At 43.7% G+C, this 14,886-nt stretch overlaps 1 protein-coding gene across 1 annotated transcript in view; it reads right to left on the bottom strand.

Annotated features, from left to right (window-relative positions):
• The window catches only part of INSC (INSC spindle orientation adaptor protein), a 161,087-nt gene that overhangs the window by 64,724 nt on the left and 81,477 nt on the right, over positions 1–14,886 (bottom strand). The window contains exons 3-5 of the mRNA XM_042904829.1: positions 3,600–3,945; positions 2,587–2,639; positions 940–1,063 (exon numbers count right to left, since the gene is read on the bottom strand). Of these exons, the coding sequence (XP_042760763.1) occupies positions 940–1,063; positions 2,587–2,639; positions 3,600–3,945 (523 nt within the window). The remainder of the gene's footprint in view (positions 1–939; positions 1,064–2,586; positions 2,640–3,599; positions 3,946–14,886) is intronic.

Raw genomic sequence — 14,886 nt, 5'->3', positions numbered from 1 at the left:
CAGACACACAGGAGAGAGAAAAAGGAAGCCTCTGGGCTCCGTAGAGAGGCTGAGTTTAGAGAGAAGCTGATATGGGAAGGGACTTGCTATTTGTGGAAGGCTTTTATTTGGTGGTGGGAAAAGAATGGCAAATATGTAACACAATATTTCTGTAACTATAAATAACATGTAAATACCTTTCATAATGAAAACCGTATGCAATCTGCCTTTCTGGGAGACTTTTACAATAGGAAAAGGCAAGAGAGGGAAATAACATATATTTAACTCATACTATGTGCTAAGCTCTTTCCATATGTCATTTGCTTAATCCTCTCCTTTCACTTCTGACGGGGTTGGGGGGGGTTCACTTTATATATGAAGGAAATGAGGACTTTTAGAGGTTCAGGAACTTGGCCAAGGTCTCACTGTGAACCACAGTTTGCAAGTAGATCTGTCTGATTCCAAAGCCCTCGTTTTTCTAGAATCAAGCAGGAGTCTGACTAAAGGTAGGGGCTGGACTATATGACCTTTCCAGATTCTCTTCTGTTTCCAGGACTTCTGGAATTGGCTAATTCCCTGCAGGTGCCCTAAGTCTTTCAGGACAATATGCACCCATATTGTGTACTGTGGGCAATAACCACACAGGGAAGATTTAAGGTGGTAGGAACAATACTGAAAGTGCAGCTGGGAAATGCCAGCTTCTGCCACAGCCTTGCTGTGTGACCTTGGGTAAGTCTTTTCCCTCTCTGGGCACCCGTTTTCACATCTGGAACATGCAGATTGGGGCTAACTGGGGAAGCCTCAAGCTCTGACAGTCCTGTCTGCTAGGTGCTGGAGTTCACTTTGGTGGTCTGAAGAGGGTGTCCTCCAAGATAGGGCCCAGTGCCTCACCCCCCTCCACTCGCACCCCTACAGGCTACACACACGAGTGCCCCTCCCCACAGCCCAGCTTGCACTGACCTGTACCTCCCGGGTCAGGGCCAGCTCCAGCAGCTGGCCAAAGTGCTGGCCCAGTGTGCTCAACGTTTCACTCACACAGGCCTTCATCGACTTCAGGACGTGCTCATTCTCCACCTGGAGGCACCTGGGGAAAAGAAACCATGGAGTGGACCACTGGAAGGGGCAGGTATTCAGCTCAGAGCCATTGCAGAAGTCAGATCTGGGCCTGTCGCAGGCCTGGTGGTAATGTGAGTAACCTAGGAAGAACTCATCAGCTCCAGGGGAGCCAGAGATGGAATATTCAATAGCTTGCTTGTACTCTGGCCGCCTCGTGTTCAGAGAAGTGCTGGCCAGAAATGGGACCTAACAGTCCATGTTCCTAGGAAGAAAGGCCATCAGAAAGTGATCAAATCCATACCTCTGAGCTTCTCCTTGAGAGAAGTGAGCCCAGTGCTCACTTTCAAAGTGTAAGGCAATACCTGTGACCTTTAAAAAATGGCTATCTCGGGGCGCCTAGTGGCTCAGTTGGTTGAGCATCTGACTTTAGCTCAGGTCATGATCTCACAGCTCATGGGTTCAAGCCCCGCGCTGGGCTCTGTGCTGACAGCTCAGAGCCTGGAGCCTGCTTCGGATTCTGTGTCCCCCTCTCTCTGCCTCTCCCCCTACTCATGCTCTGTCTGCCTCTCTCTCTCAAAAATAAATAAACATTTAAAAAAATTTTTTAATGGCTGTCTAGGGGCACCTGGGTGTCTCAGTTAGTTGAGCCTCCTTCTCTTGGTTTCAGCACAAGTCATGATCCCAGGGTCATGGGATCGAGCCCCTTGTCCAGTTCCAAGTTGAGCATTGCACCTGTTTGGGATTCTCTTTTTCTCTCCTACCCTCTGCCCCACTCCCCCTCTTTCGTGCTTGCTCTCTCTCTCTCTCTCTCTCAAATTAAAAAACCAACCAAAAAAAAAAAGTTATAAATTTTCTCCCCAGGCAAGAAGAATATGGGGTGGATCAGGTTTAAATTTATCCCTGTGGCCTGAGAATGTTCCACTGGAAGGGCAAAGACCCCCTGGGCGTGCTGGGGGATGCCAAGCCCTATGTTTCTCTTACAGGGCATGGGGTTGGAAAAAGTAAGGGAGAGTGTTAACATACACCTGGGTGTGTATACATGTGAGGCTGTGTCTGTATGTGTCTGAGTGTAAACGTATATATGTTTATGTGTGTGAGATACAGAGAAAAGAGTGTGAGTGTATTTCTGTGAGCGCACGAGTGTGTGTTTATATATCTGTGTATGGGCAGGTACGTGTCTGTGAAATCCTTGTCTATGTGTATGTGAGTACAGGGTGTGAGTGTTTGCTTTCACCTGGCCTTGACTTTGCGGGTAGAGTGGAGGCTTCCCAAAGCTATGGGAAACCTTTTTCTTTTTCTTTTTTACAAGCCCTCAATAATCCTCTTACTTTCTATGCCTGGGCCTCTCTCTTCTTTTACATTCTCTTTGGACCTTAAAATGGGCAGAAAATCCCAAGGGAATCTTTCAAGGTTGTTGATAAGCGTCAGCAAAAGGAAACTCTCAGACCACCACCAGGCCTTCCCACTTTCACTCTCCCTCTGGAAGAAGATGCCAGCCCCTTCCTGTGCGTGAAGGCAGGCTGTCCAGTCTTACCCAGCTTCCAGATTTACCTCTCTGTGACCGCTGAGAGCTCTGAGCATTTCTCCATCAGCAGTTTCTCAATCTGTAGAAGAAATAGATCAAGTTTACTCAACCCAACAAGCATTGGTTGAAGATCAACAACTATATGGGGCCTTCTGGGGTAAAAAGATGAAGAATCAAATCATCCGATTTTGCAAATAGATACATAAACTGTAACACAGTGTCGTATGGATGGCAAAAGACACCATCATCAGCTGTTTGAGAGCTCAAAACAGAAAACAAGCACTTAGTTAACGCTGGGGGATCTAAGAAGCTTCAGAGAGGAAGGGACATTTGAGCTGGGCTTCAAAGGATGAATAGAAGTTTACTATCTGTAAAGTGGGACAAGGAAAAGGGTAAAGCACTAAGATGGGAAGTGAAAGCCAGAGGGGGATTTTCAATGGTTCACTATGGGCTTGGAAAAGATTCAACATCAGAGGCTTTGGAATCAGAAAAACCTAGACTGAATTCTTACACCACTCACTGCATAACTCTGGGCAAAGTACTTAGGATTTCTGGGTTTGTTTCCTCATGTATAAAGGAAGGACAATAATACTAACCAATATTTTTCATCAACTATTTTAATGCATTAGTTCTCACAACACAACTATGAAAAAAAATACTATTATTATACTCATCAGGGTGATGGAACTGGGGCACAGAGAAGGTAAGTAACTTGCGAAGGTCACACAGCAGGGCTGATATTTGAACCCAGACAGTCTGACATTCCAGTGGGTATACTGAACCACTGTATGGCTTCTCACAGTGGTTATGTCTGCTTCTCATGCAGTAGAGGTTAAATGAGATGTGTGCAAAAACACCTAGCTCGATGCCTAGTGCATGGTAGGTACTCAGGAAAGGTCCTCACTCTCTTCCCTGATTTTTGGAAGGAGGAGGAGGCCCTGGAGCAGAAAAAGTTCAAACTCCACACACTTCACACCCACCCTTCTAGAAGGTACCTCCCTTCCAAGTGCCCGCGCACGCCCAGCCCCGGGCAGCTGACCTGGCCCATCTCCTGCGAGGAGCTCCTGCTGACAGCGCTGTACTCGCTGACCATGGAGCGGGCATGGCAAGTCAGACGCACACTCATGCTGTGGACGCGTGCCCAGCGGTCCTGGGCCAGCTTCTGCCCGATCCTGCGCAGCTCAGTGCTGATGACCCAGCCCCTCTTGAGAAGCAGCTGCAGGGGGTCTCCGGGGCCAGGGCCGCCGGCCAGGATGAGGTCGCTCTGTGCATCTTCCTCCAGGCTGATGGGCTTCGCCTGCAGGACGCACATGCACTCACACTCGGTCATGAGCTTCAGGTCCTCCATCCAGCGCTGGACCGAGTCCACCTGCATCAGGTGCAGCCTGCAGCCGGGAACAGCGCCACGATGGCTGTCAACACTCCACGATTTCCAAAGGTTTCCGTTTCAGGCCATCTGATGTTGACTAAACATCTACTCTATGCTCATCACTGTTTCTTGTGTTCACTTACCTTAACCCTCTTATTTTCCATTATCTCCAATTTGCAGATAATAAGACTGAGGCACAGAAGTCTGGGGAGCAGATGACCGGACAAACAACAGGCAATGAAGTCTGGCACAGTAGCAGATGATATTTATAATAAGAAGAAAATGGAGGGGCGCCTGGGTGGCTCAGTCGGTTAAGCGTCCGACTCCTGACTTCAACTTAGGTCATTATCTCTCGGTCCGTGAGTTCACGACCCACGTCAGGCTCTGAAGAGCCTACTTGGGATTCTCTTTCTCCCTCTCTCTATCTGCCCCTCCCCTGCTCTCTCTCTCTCTCTCTCTCTCTCTCAAAATAAATAAATAAACTTTTAAAAAAAGAAGAAGAAGCAAATGGAAATAGCCTACATATCAAATATTGGTTATGTTGTTATGTAAGCTATCGTACAGCTACACGGCTATCTAGATGGTATGCACTTATTGGAAATAATGCTTTCAAAGGGTGCTCCAAAACTAACATGATTAGAAAGGGGATAGAGAAGCTGGACAAACATACGATCATTGTGTTCTAGAGATAGAGGATGGAAGCAACCTGACAGAAGAGCTTCTAAGAGGCAAGGAATGAACCAGTCACTCACTCACTGACGCATTCACTCCATAAACACTTCAGCGGACAGCTATTATTTCTGTCCTTCTAGCAACCTTCCTCCTCCTTCTGTCAATAACAAAGGCAAGTTACATGCTGCCTCCTGGTGAGACAGCCCAGGCTTCAGCTGTTCCTTCCTCCCAAACATAGGGGTTATGAGCTGCTGAATCACAGCACCTGGGACCAGCACGTGGCACAGAGGACGTGTGTGGTGCTGGGCAGGGAAAAGCTCTGGACCCCTCCAGCGGGACACACTCACACCCCCTTCCTTCAGGCCTGGACCCAGAAGAGCCATGTAAGAGCTAGGAAGGGAGAAAAAGAGAATCGGTGCCACCAACTGCCTCCGGCCTGGGCCCTTCCCGGGAGGCCTGATTAAATCCCAGACTCACATTTTTGTCACCCCTTCCACTCGCATCTCACATGGAGGCATACTCTATTCTTGTTCTTTAAGATCTTTAAGAATTAGAAAGAAAGTGGGATTTCAGAAGCTGTGTTAATTAAAATCCCAGTTGATTTATCGCTTGGCTGGTAAGAGAAATGGAATGACAAAACTATTGATTTCTCTAGTATCTGCGTTATTTGTGCCTATGAGTGTCTGTGTTTGTGGATATGAACTCATTTGGGTGTCTGTCTATATTATCTGTATGCCGACGTCTGGGCGTCTGGCTTGGAACTTGTATATCTCTACCTGCGCAAGTAGTGAGCTGATTGTGTGTGTTTACAAGCCTTGCATCAGATAAACTCGATGACTAAGAACAGCTTGAATGGGGCTTGAGCGTGGGCTGCATTTCATGACTCAATTCCAAAGAAGAAAAGTATAGACAAAGTAACTTTGCGGTGGAGAACCCTGATACATCACCACCCTACTCAAGTGATCAAAACGCACCTCACTGCTGACCAGCCATGCTGACAGCATGTGCTTCTGATATGATGCGATGAGAAGGGCTTCTTCCCCCAAAACACATAACCTTAGTCTCATCATGGGAAAGGCATCATGGACCGACTGAGGGACATTCTACAAAATAGCTGACCAGTACTCCTCAAAACTGTCAGCATCATCAACAACAAGGAAACACTGAGAAACTGTCATAGAGTAGAGGAGACAAAGGAGACGTGATGATTAATTATAACAGGATATCCTGGATGGAATCCTGAAATAGAAAAGCACCTTCGTGGAAAACTAGTGGAAGCCGTATAAAGTCTGGGGCTTAGTTAATAGTAACAGACCAATGGTTCTTCCACTGTGATAAATGTACCATGTTCACTGAAGGTGTTAGCAATCAGGGGGACTGGGTGTGGGGTATACAGGAACAGTCTGTTCTATCTTTGCAACTTTCTGTAAATCCAAAACTATTTAAAAATTTTAAGTTTCTTTATAAAAAAAATGATGCTTGGGGAGAAATGTGGACTCCAGCTGACAGGTCTGAGGGTTCCTTATTTCATTCCCCCCCAGGAGGAACTGCACTTCTGTTTGCTTCTTCCCCAACCAGAAGCACAGGCGGAGACCGGATGTCTCTCTGGCGTTGTGTCATGAGCCTCACAGAAAGGACACCTAGAGAAGCCAAGCCCCAGTGGACACGTGGAAGCTGGCCAAGGAGCCAGGAGTGGAAAACTCCCTCAAAGAACCTGGAAGTGGAAGGAAATGGGGTCCCCAGTTGGGTTAGGGGATGAAAGCTGTTCTCGGGTGAAAGGAGCATGGCAAACCTGATGGGCTCTGTCTTCCAGTTGGTCCCATGATCTTCCCTGGAGCCCACCAACAGGTGCATCCCAGGCAGGCCTCCGGGGTCCGCATCATCCGTGCTTAGCTACCTCAGGGACATTCGCTCTGGCGGAGTCAGGCCTTCAGGTGGCCCATGATGATCCTGCTCCCTCCTTACTGCCTGAATAGGCTTTGAACCAGAGCTTCCTTGGGTTGGAACAGACTACTACATCAGAGCCTTGAGCATAAGAAAATGCCCAGGCCAACAAGGCTTGCACATTAACATGTGGAGGGCATAAAGAGCTGGCTCTGATGCTTATAATCTGTGTGGCTGAAGGCAAGCAGCTGCTGATTTTTTTTTTCTTTTTCTTAATTTTTTTGAGATAACATATGTACATAAAGATGAACAAATTATATCAAGCTGCAGTTTGATGAATTTTCATAAGGTCAACACACTCGTGTATCCAGGAATCAGATGAGAAATATCACCAGCATCCCTGTAGTCTCCCTTGTGCCCCCTTCTGGTCACTCCCCAACCAGGATAACTGGTATCCTGACTTTTTTTTTTTTTTTTTTTTAACAATGTACATTAATCTTTTCATTACATTTCTTAACCTCTCTGAGCCTCAATCTCTTTATCTGTAAAAATATAATAGAACCTTCCATATAAGGTAGATGAGATAATTAAATCAAATGGTGAATGTGAAGGACTTAAGACATCACATGGCATAAAGAAATGTTCAAAAATGTTAGTTCTCTGCTTCCCTTCCCCCATGTAACGCTTGAACACCTACAGTAATTACTGTAAAAATGGCTAGAATTTATTGAGTACATTCCACATGTTGAGCACTATGCTAAGTGCTTTACATGAGTTGTTTGATTTACTCTTCAAGACAAGTGTCCGAGCAAGTATTATTATTGTCCCCATTTTACAGATGAGGAAATGGAGACGCAAGGAAGTAAAATCACTCAGGGGAAAAGTAGTAGCTCTGACACTGAAACGTTATCTCTATCACTCCAGAGTCACTCCAGAGTCTACACTTAACTCCTTTGTTTTACTGCTTCCCACTCTGGCCACCCATCAAAACAAAACCAAAACCAAAACCAAAACAAAAACAAAAACAAAAAACAAAAACAAAAACAAAACACACACATATACAAAAAGAAGAAGAAGAAGTCGACAGAGAGGAGCGGAGAGCAAGAGGAGACAGCCTTCACACTGGGACCCAGGAAGGGCAATGTTCCCAAGCAAGGACTTCTGAGGCTGGTTATGAGCAATAGGAAGATGAAAGGGAGCTGTGAGCCACTGACTCTGCCTAAAGCTCTGTGGTAGAGGGTGGACCAGGATCCTGGGACCCAGAGCTGCGATTGCTGCTTTCAGGCCAAACCCACTCCAGCCTGCCCCACTGCAGAAGCCGCCTTCCAGGGTGACAGCCACAGAGATGAGGACAGACAGGGGCGCCTTTGGGGAAAGCAGAATCTGGTTTTCTTTAAGAATGGGTTTAAAATAACTTCCATTTCTAGAGATTGTTTAAACAGATACCTCCTCTTTCTCCCCCAAGGAGCAAACAAACATACTGAGAAGAATAAACTGAGAAGATTAGTAAGCCCATGGATCCCTGCCTCCTCTTAACCCCATCCAGTGACTGGGCCTCAGGTCCCATCAAGCAGGCCCCTTAGGTCCAGGGCCAAGTCCAACAGGGCTGGGAGGACATCAAGAGGTTTGGACCCCCTAGCAGGTGGAAGGGAAAGTGGGCTGGCTGCTCAAGACAAGTATATGCCTCCCATTCAGCCTGACTTTACCCAGTATGCTTTGCACCCAAGCTGCCCAAGTTATAACTAAACCATTGGGATGATAATAGAATTGTGTTTAGAGAAAAAAAAAAAAAAAATATATATATATATATATACATATATATATGTATACACACACACACACAACACACACACACACTTACATACATACATACATAGCAGCTCAGAAGGCAGAGGAAAAGGGAAGGTAAACAAAAACCACTAGTAATAATAATTAGTATTTATTGGACCCTTAGAGTACCCCAAGGGTTGTGCAATTATCATGCATTATTTTATTCTCACAATAACTTGATTAAGTGTACTTTTTCCTTGTCTCCACTTTACAGATGAAAATACAGAGGTGCAGAAGACTTACATGACTTAAGAGAGCCAGAGCTCCCCACAGGCAACCCGATTCCAAAGCCTATCTCCCTACTGGCCACACTCTATAGTTCCTCCACCAGTCCCTATCTCCCACCAACTTTGAGATGTCCTCAAAGGCAGGTACTGACTTAGCTCAGCATCACCAGCACTCAGCACAAGGCCTGACACATAGTATGAATCAATAAATATTTACCAATCAAGTAAATCAGAAACTGCCTGGGAAACATGGATTGTAAGCCTTGCCACACCAGCTGGGGATATTTCCTGAACTTATTGGGGTGTTATAAGATGGGCACGAGTGCTCTGGCCTGGAACATAAGAACCCCCTGAACTCACCCAGTCCTCTGTTCTGGATTACATTTCGGGAGATGTGGATTCTATCTTTGGCTGGTACGTCAGGCAAAGCATAGGTGAGTTCCCCGTAATGAGGTACAGTTTAAGACTTGGGTTAGTACATTCCACAAAAGACACCATGATAAAAATTTTTGTTTTAAATAGAAATACTTGAAAGGTGCCTGGGTGGCTCTGCTGGTTAAGTGTCTGAATTTTGATTTTTGCTCAGGTCATGATCTCACGGTCTGTGAGATCAAGCCCCGTACTGTCAGCATGAAGCCTGCTTGGGATTCTCTCTCTCTGTCCTCCCCCTGGAGTCTCCCTGTCTCTCTCTGTCTCTGTCTCTGTCTCTGTCTCTCTCTCTCAAAATAAAAAACTAAAATAAAATAAATTGAAATAAAAAGAAATACTTGAAGCAGGTGTCAGTAGAAGCAGAGAAATCTTCTGCACAAGTCATTTTACAAACATGACAATATTCCACGGAGCAGTGCTCGAGTTGCATAAAGCTTGGACCCTTAGTAACCACAGTCCCAGTTCTCAGAAGTTGCAGGCAAATGGTAAGGTGTGGATATATACACTCAAGCTCTGGGGGAGTGGCTAAAGGGAGATCCTAGCTCTTTCGGGAAGTGCCTGTCCCCATATGACACCAGTAACAAACAAAATATTCTCACCCAGTTCAATAAGGCTTAAAACAGTAAGTAGTACCTCTCAGACAATCCCTGCTCAACCAGATTCACTGAAACACTACTGATGTTGACCATGTGCCAGGCTTTGTGCCGGTGAACCCTGCCCTTAGGACACTCACACCATCTAAGAGGAGAGACAAACATAAATAAACATAACCCACCCACATTCTCATCCCAACACCATGCGCCATACATCCCCACTGCTCACCTCCTATACACTTGACCCTTGAACAACCCAGATTTGGACTGCACAGGTCCATTTAAATGTGGATTTTTTTTTTTTTTACAACACAGTACTGTAAATGTATTTTCTCTTCCTTATAATTTTCCTAGTAACATTTTCTTTTCCCTAGTTTATTGTAAGAATATAGCATATGATATATATATAATATATACAAATTATATTTAATTTGTATATATTATATATACAAATTATATACAATATACATTTATATATATATTTATATATATAAATATATAAATATATTTATATATAAATATATATATAAATATATATATAAATATATATTATAAATATATATATAAATATATATATTTATATATATATTATATTATATTATATATATAAATATATATATATTTATATATATAAATATATATAAATATATAAAAATATATATAATTATATATATAATTATATATATAATATATTATAAAATTTATAAATATATTTATATATTATATAAATATATTTATAAATATATATATATTTATATAATATAATTATATTTATAATTAATTATAAATATATAAAAATATTTATAATTAATTAATTAAACCAATATAATTATAAAAATATATTTATAATATATATAAAAAATATATTTATATATATGTATATATATACAATTTATATACAATATATAAAATCAAATTATGTGTTAGTCAGCTTTATGTTATCAGGAAGATTTTCAGTCAATTAAGCTGTTAACAAGTTTTGGAGGGGTCAAATTTATATGCAGATTTTCAACTGTGGGGGGGGGTCGGTGCCCCTTACCCCTGCATTGTTCAAAAGTCAACTGTAGATTCTCCCCCAAATCTATCATCTTTTCTTCTGTTAGCACCGTTACACAGAGTATTACTCTGGCTGTCAGGTCCTGCCAGGCCCACCCAGCGTGGCTACCGTTCCTTCTGGGTGCCATCATGCTGACTCCACCAGACAACTCAGGCTGGTCACAGCCACCACTTAGTCTCTTCCTGCTGCATCTTCTAGATACCATCGTGCCACCATCAGAGCCAGGCATGCCACTGGGTCTCCTAAGCATCATGTGGCTTCTGTTGGGTATCACTGTTCCCATGACAGCATGACCTCTGGAGCCAGATTGCCTGGATTAAATCCCAGAGGAGTCACTTGCTACCCGCATAACTTTGGGCAAGTCACATAACCTCTCTGGGCTTCAGTTTCCTCACTGGTGGAAAGGAAATGGTAACAGCACCGTGCCCCCAGGCTTTCTGTGATTATGAAGTGAAGTGGATGGGTACACGTACATATACATGCACACGTGCAAATATATGTGTGTACGTGTGCTGAGAATAATGTCCGACAGGAAGTATCACATGTGTTAGTTCTTATTAGAGCAGTTTCAGTTAAAGCAGCTGTATCATCAGAACTTAATTACTTAAAAGTAGAGAAGTAAAGAAAATTCTGGTAAGATGGCAGTAGTGACTGCAGTTTTTAATTTTTTTTAACGTCTATTTATGTTTGAGAGGACAGAGAATGAGTGAGGGAGGGGCAGAGAGAGAGGAAGACACAAAATCTGAAGCAGACCCGGGGCTCAAACCCACGAACCGTTGAGATCATGACCTGAGCCGAAGTCGGACGCTGAACCGACTGAGCCACCCAGGCGCCCCGTGACAGCAGTTTTTAGATCTCTCTAAACCCCCACGTGAAAAATTGACAGAACAGCAAAGATAACAAAACCAAAGCCCTTTGGATAAACACTAGATGATAAAAATATCCCCGCAAACCTCAAAATATCAGCAGCTGGGGACCAAACACTAACAGCCACAAGACCTTCTCAGTATCATCTGTACAAGAGGAAAAAGGAGGACCCAACAAGATAGCGTTTGATGAATATGAGAGACCAGAGCCTGCAGGATATTTATTGGAAAGCACAGCATGCCAATTCCAGAAGAGTGGCTGAAACCTGAAGGGGATTTCCCTCTCCAGTAGCAAGTGCATGCAAGGCGCCTACTAGGAACTCTCAAAAACAGCCCAACAGGAATCTCTTCTACAATGAAGAAGTGCCATGTGAAGAAGAAACTTCTGGAGGCAAAATCAAAACTGGGCAGGACAAAGGCCTCAGAATCAAAGGCGAGAGCTGTTCATTCAGATCCGTGTAGGAGGTGGAAGGAGAGCCAGGAACTCTGGGAAAAGCAGAGCACCCTACTTTGAACCTGACACGGAAACAGAAGAGGATGGAGGTCGATGGATTTAGAACAGCTTTCCTGAACCCCGCCTCCCTCGCAAAGTGCATGCCAACTAATTTCACATGAAAATGAGCAACGCAAAAATTATCCAGGTCTCACCCCATGCATGGTTATTTTCAAAAGAGAAGAAATAACAAAATAATATCCCTACAATGAGAAAATTCCAGGAAAATGTACTCACAAAACAGAAGGAAACTAAAATGTATACACGATTTCAAAATAAGCTTAACATTTTAAAAAATGATACAAGATGTGAAAGAGAAGCATGAAACCTCAGCTATCTTAACGAAGAAAAGAATTAGAAACAAAAAGAAAATGTCACTTTAGAAACAAAGACTACACAAGGCGAAAACATGAGATAATGCCTTACGAAAATCAAATGCAAAAAAGAAACAAAAATGTTTTAAATTAAAAGAAAATGAAGACAGGGGTGCCTGGGTAGCTCAGTCGGTTAAGGGTCTGACTTCAGCTCAGCTCATGATCTCACAGTCTGTGAGTTCGAGCCCCACATCGGGCTCTGTGCTGACAGCTCGGAGCCTGGAGCCTGCTTCAGATTCTGTGTCTCCCTCTCTCTCTCTCTGCCCCTCCCCGACTCATAGTCTGTCTCTGTCTCAAAAATGAATAAACAGTAAAAAAATTAAAAAAAAAGAATTGAATTCAAATTTACTGCATAAATAAATAAAAGTTTAAAAAAAAAGAAAATGAAGACAGAAATTAAAAGGATTTGTGAGGATGTGACAAATATTAAAGATACGCAAATAAGACCCAATATATATACAATAAGAGTTCCCAGGGAAGGAACCCAAAACACGGCAACAAAATACATGTGAAAGGCTATAAGTTAGGAAAACATTCCTGGGGAAAAAACATTGTTTGAACTACATATTGAAAGGCCATATTCCATACGTAAAAAGAAATACACAACACCTATTCTACTAAGATTATTGGACTTTTAAAAAGAAAGAAAGGAAATGCTTTGTGCATCTAGAAATAAGTGCATGTTACTTGAAAGGGACAGGAAATTATGTTATCATCAGATTTTTGTGTGTGAGAGCAATGCTTTATACTAGAAAATAAGTAGAAGGACATACTTAAAATACGCAGAAAAATAAAGTGTGAGCCGAAGACCTTCCATTCTGCAAAATTACTTTCGAGTATGAGAGGAGAAGGAAGTGACACCAGTGCGATGCTGGAGGACAATCATTCCAGATGGTCCTTGATCCTGGATGCTGATTCACACCAATGATGAATAAGAGGGACAGTCAAAGCTGAGCCCCAGACTTTTCACTTGTGCCACAGAATGGAGAGGAGAAACAAGTTCAGAAGACAGTTCAATTTGAGGCACGTTGAGTTTAGTGAGCCCATTTATCCTTTGGTGTCCAGTCCCTTTCTCTGGGCTGTCCTCCTGTAGCACTTCATTCCAGAAATATCCAGGTGCTGCCAGGATCCATGCAGGATATGTGGCCCACATACTCAACACAAATCCCACCATGAATGTTCACTCACTAGACATCTCCTTAGTGTCCACTAGGTACAGGAACTGTTCTCGCTGCTTGGGACACATGGGTGAGCAACACAAACAAACATGTCTGCCTCTCCCTCTAGAGCAGGGGGAACAAATATAGTAATAACAAATATAATAAATGAAAATGTTTGTGGTATGTTAAAAGCAGATCATTTCTATCGGAGTTAGAGTAAGTATGGACGAAGGGTGCCTGAGTGGCTCAGTCGGTTAAGCGTCCAACTTTGGCTCAGGTCACGATCTCACAGTTTGTGGGTTCAAGCCCTGCAGCAGGCTCTGTGCCGACGGCTCAGAACCCCTGCTTCGGATTCTGTGTCTCCCTCTCTCTCTCTCTATCTCTCTCTCTCAAAAATAATAAAACATTTTAAAAAATTAAAAAAAGAAAAGAATAAGTATGGATGAGATTGTCATATGGGAGGCAGGGAGGTTACTGCCATTTTAAACAAGTGGTCAGGCTCACTGAGAAAGTAAGACATGAGCGAAAACCTCAAGACGGTGACAGAACGAAGCTGACTGAAGTATGGGTACTGAGCAATCCAGGCAGAGGGCCCGGGCAGTGCAAAGGCCCTCCTTGGGAGTATGCCGGGTTTGTCTGAGAAACAGCAGGGAGATGAATGTGGTTAGAGCAAAAGAAAGATTAGTAGGACATGAGCTCAGAGGAGAGACTCAGGCTAGATCATGCAAGGCCTTGGAAGCCACTGTGAGCACCCCAGGTTTCTTTCACTCTGGGCGAAGAGGAGAATTCTTCCTGAACATTGAAGGAATCTTGTCACCGCATGTCAGCTGGGGCCACCAAACCCCTACACCTCTCTCCAACCCAACCTGGAAGGCTCTCTAAGGTCTTAATAAAAACAACACATAAATTCATTTAAAGTTAACCTAACCTCTGCGTTGCAGTGATTTGTAAACTGTTTACTAAACAGTTAATTCAAGCATAATTATTTATGCAACAAGCTATAAATAATTTACAGTGTGGTTAGGGGATTAACTTCCTCACTAAGGCCCTGGTGAAGCCCCAGCCACTTGGGACTAGAGGAAATGTTGCTTCTCTGATCTTGTCCAAATCTCCCAATGGTTTCATCGTCCTGCTTCTGTTCCGGCCTGAATCCCGCACTGAGGTGATTTGCTTTCTGCGCATCGGCACTCTGCAACCCTCCATCCCCAACTACTCCCAAGTTCACGTTGTCCGTGTAGAGCCTTCACGGCAGATGGTGTTGGGTAGGCTCACAGAAGTCCTATTCTTAACTTGCAGCCGATCCATCCGGGCAACGTGAGAACCAGGAAGGAGGCTTTCTCTCCCTGCAGGGGACTCTGCAGAATGCCCTCTG

This window comes from Panthera leo, chromosome D1 (assembly GCF_018350215.1).
Source record: "Panthera leo isolate Ple1 chromosome D1, P.leo_Ple1_pat1.1, whole genome shotgun sequence".
In the NCBI taxonomy this organism is placed as follows: domain Eukaryota; kingdom Metazoa; phylum Chordata; class Mammalia; order Carnivora; family Felidae; genus Panthera; species Panthera leo.
This window is presented reverse-complemented; position numbering and strand designations above follow the sequence as displayed.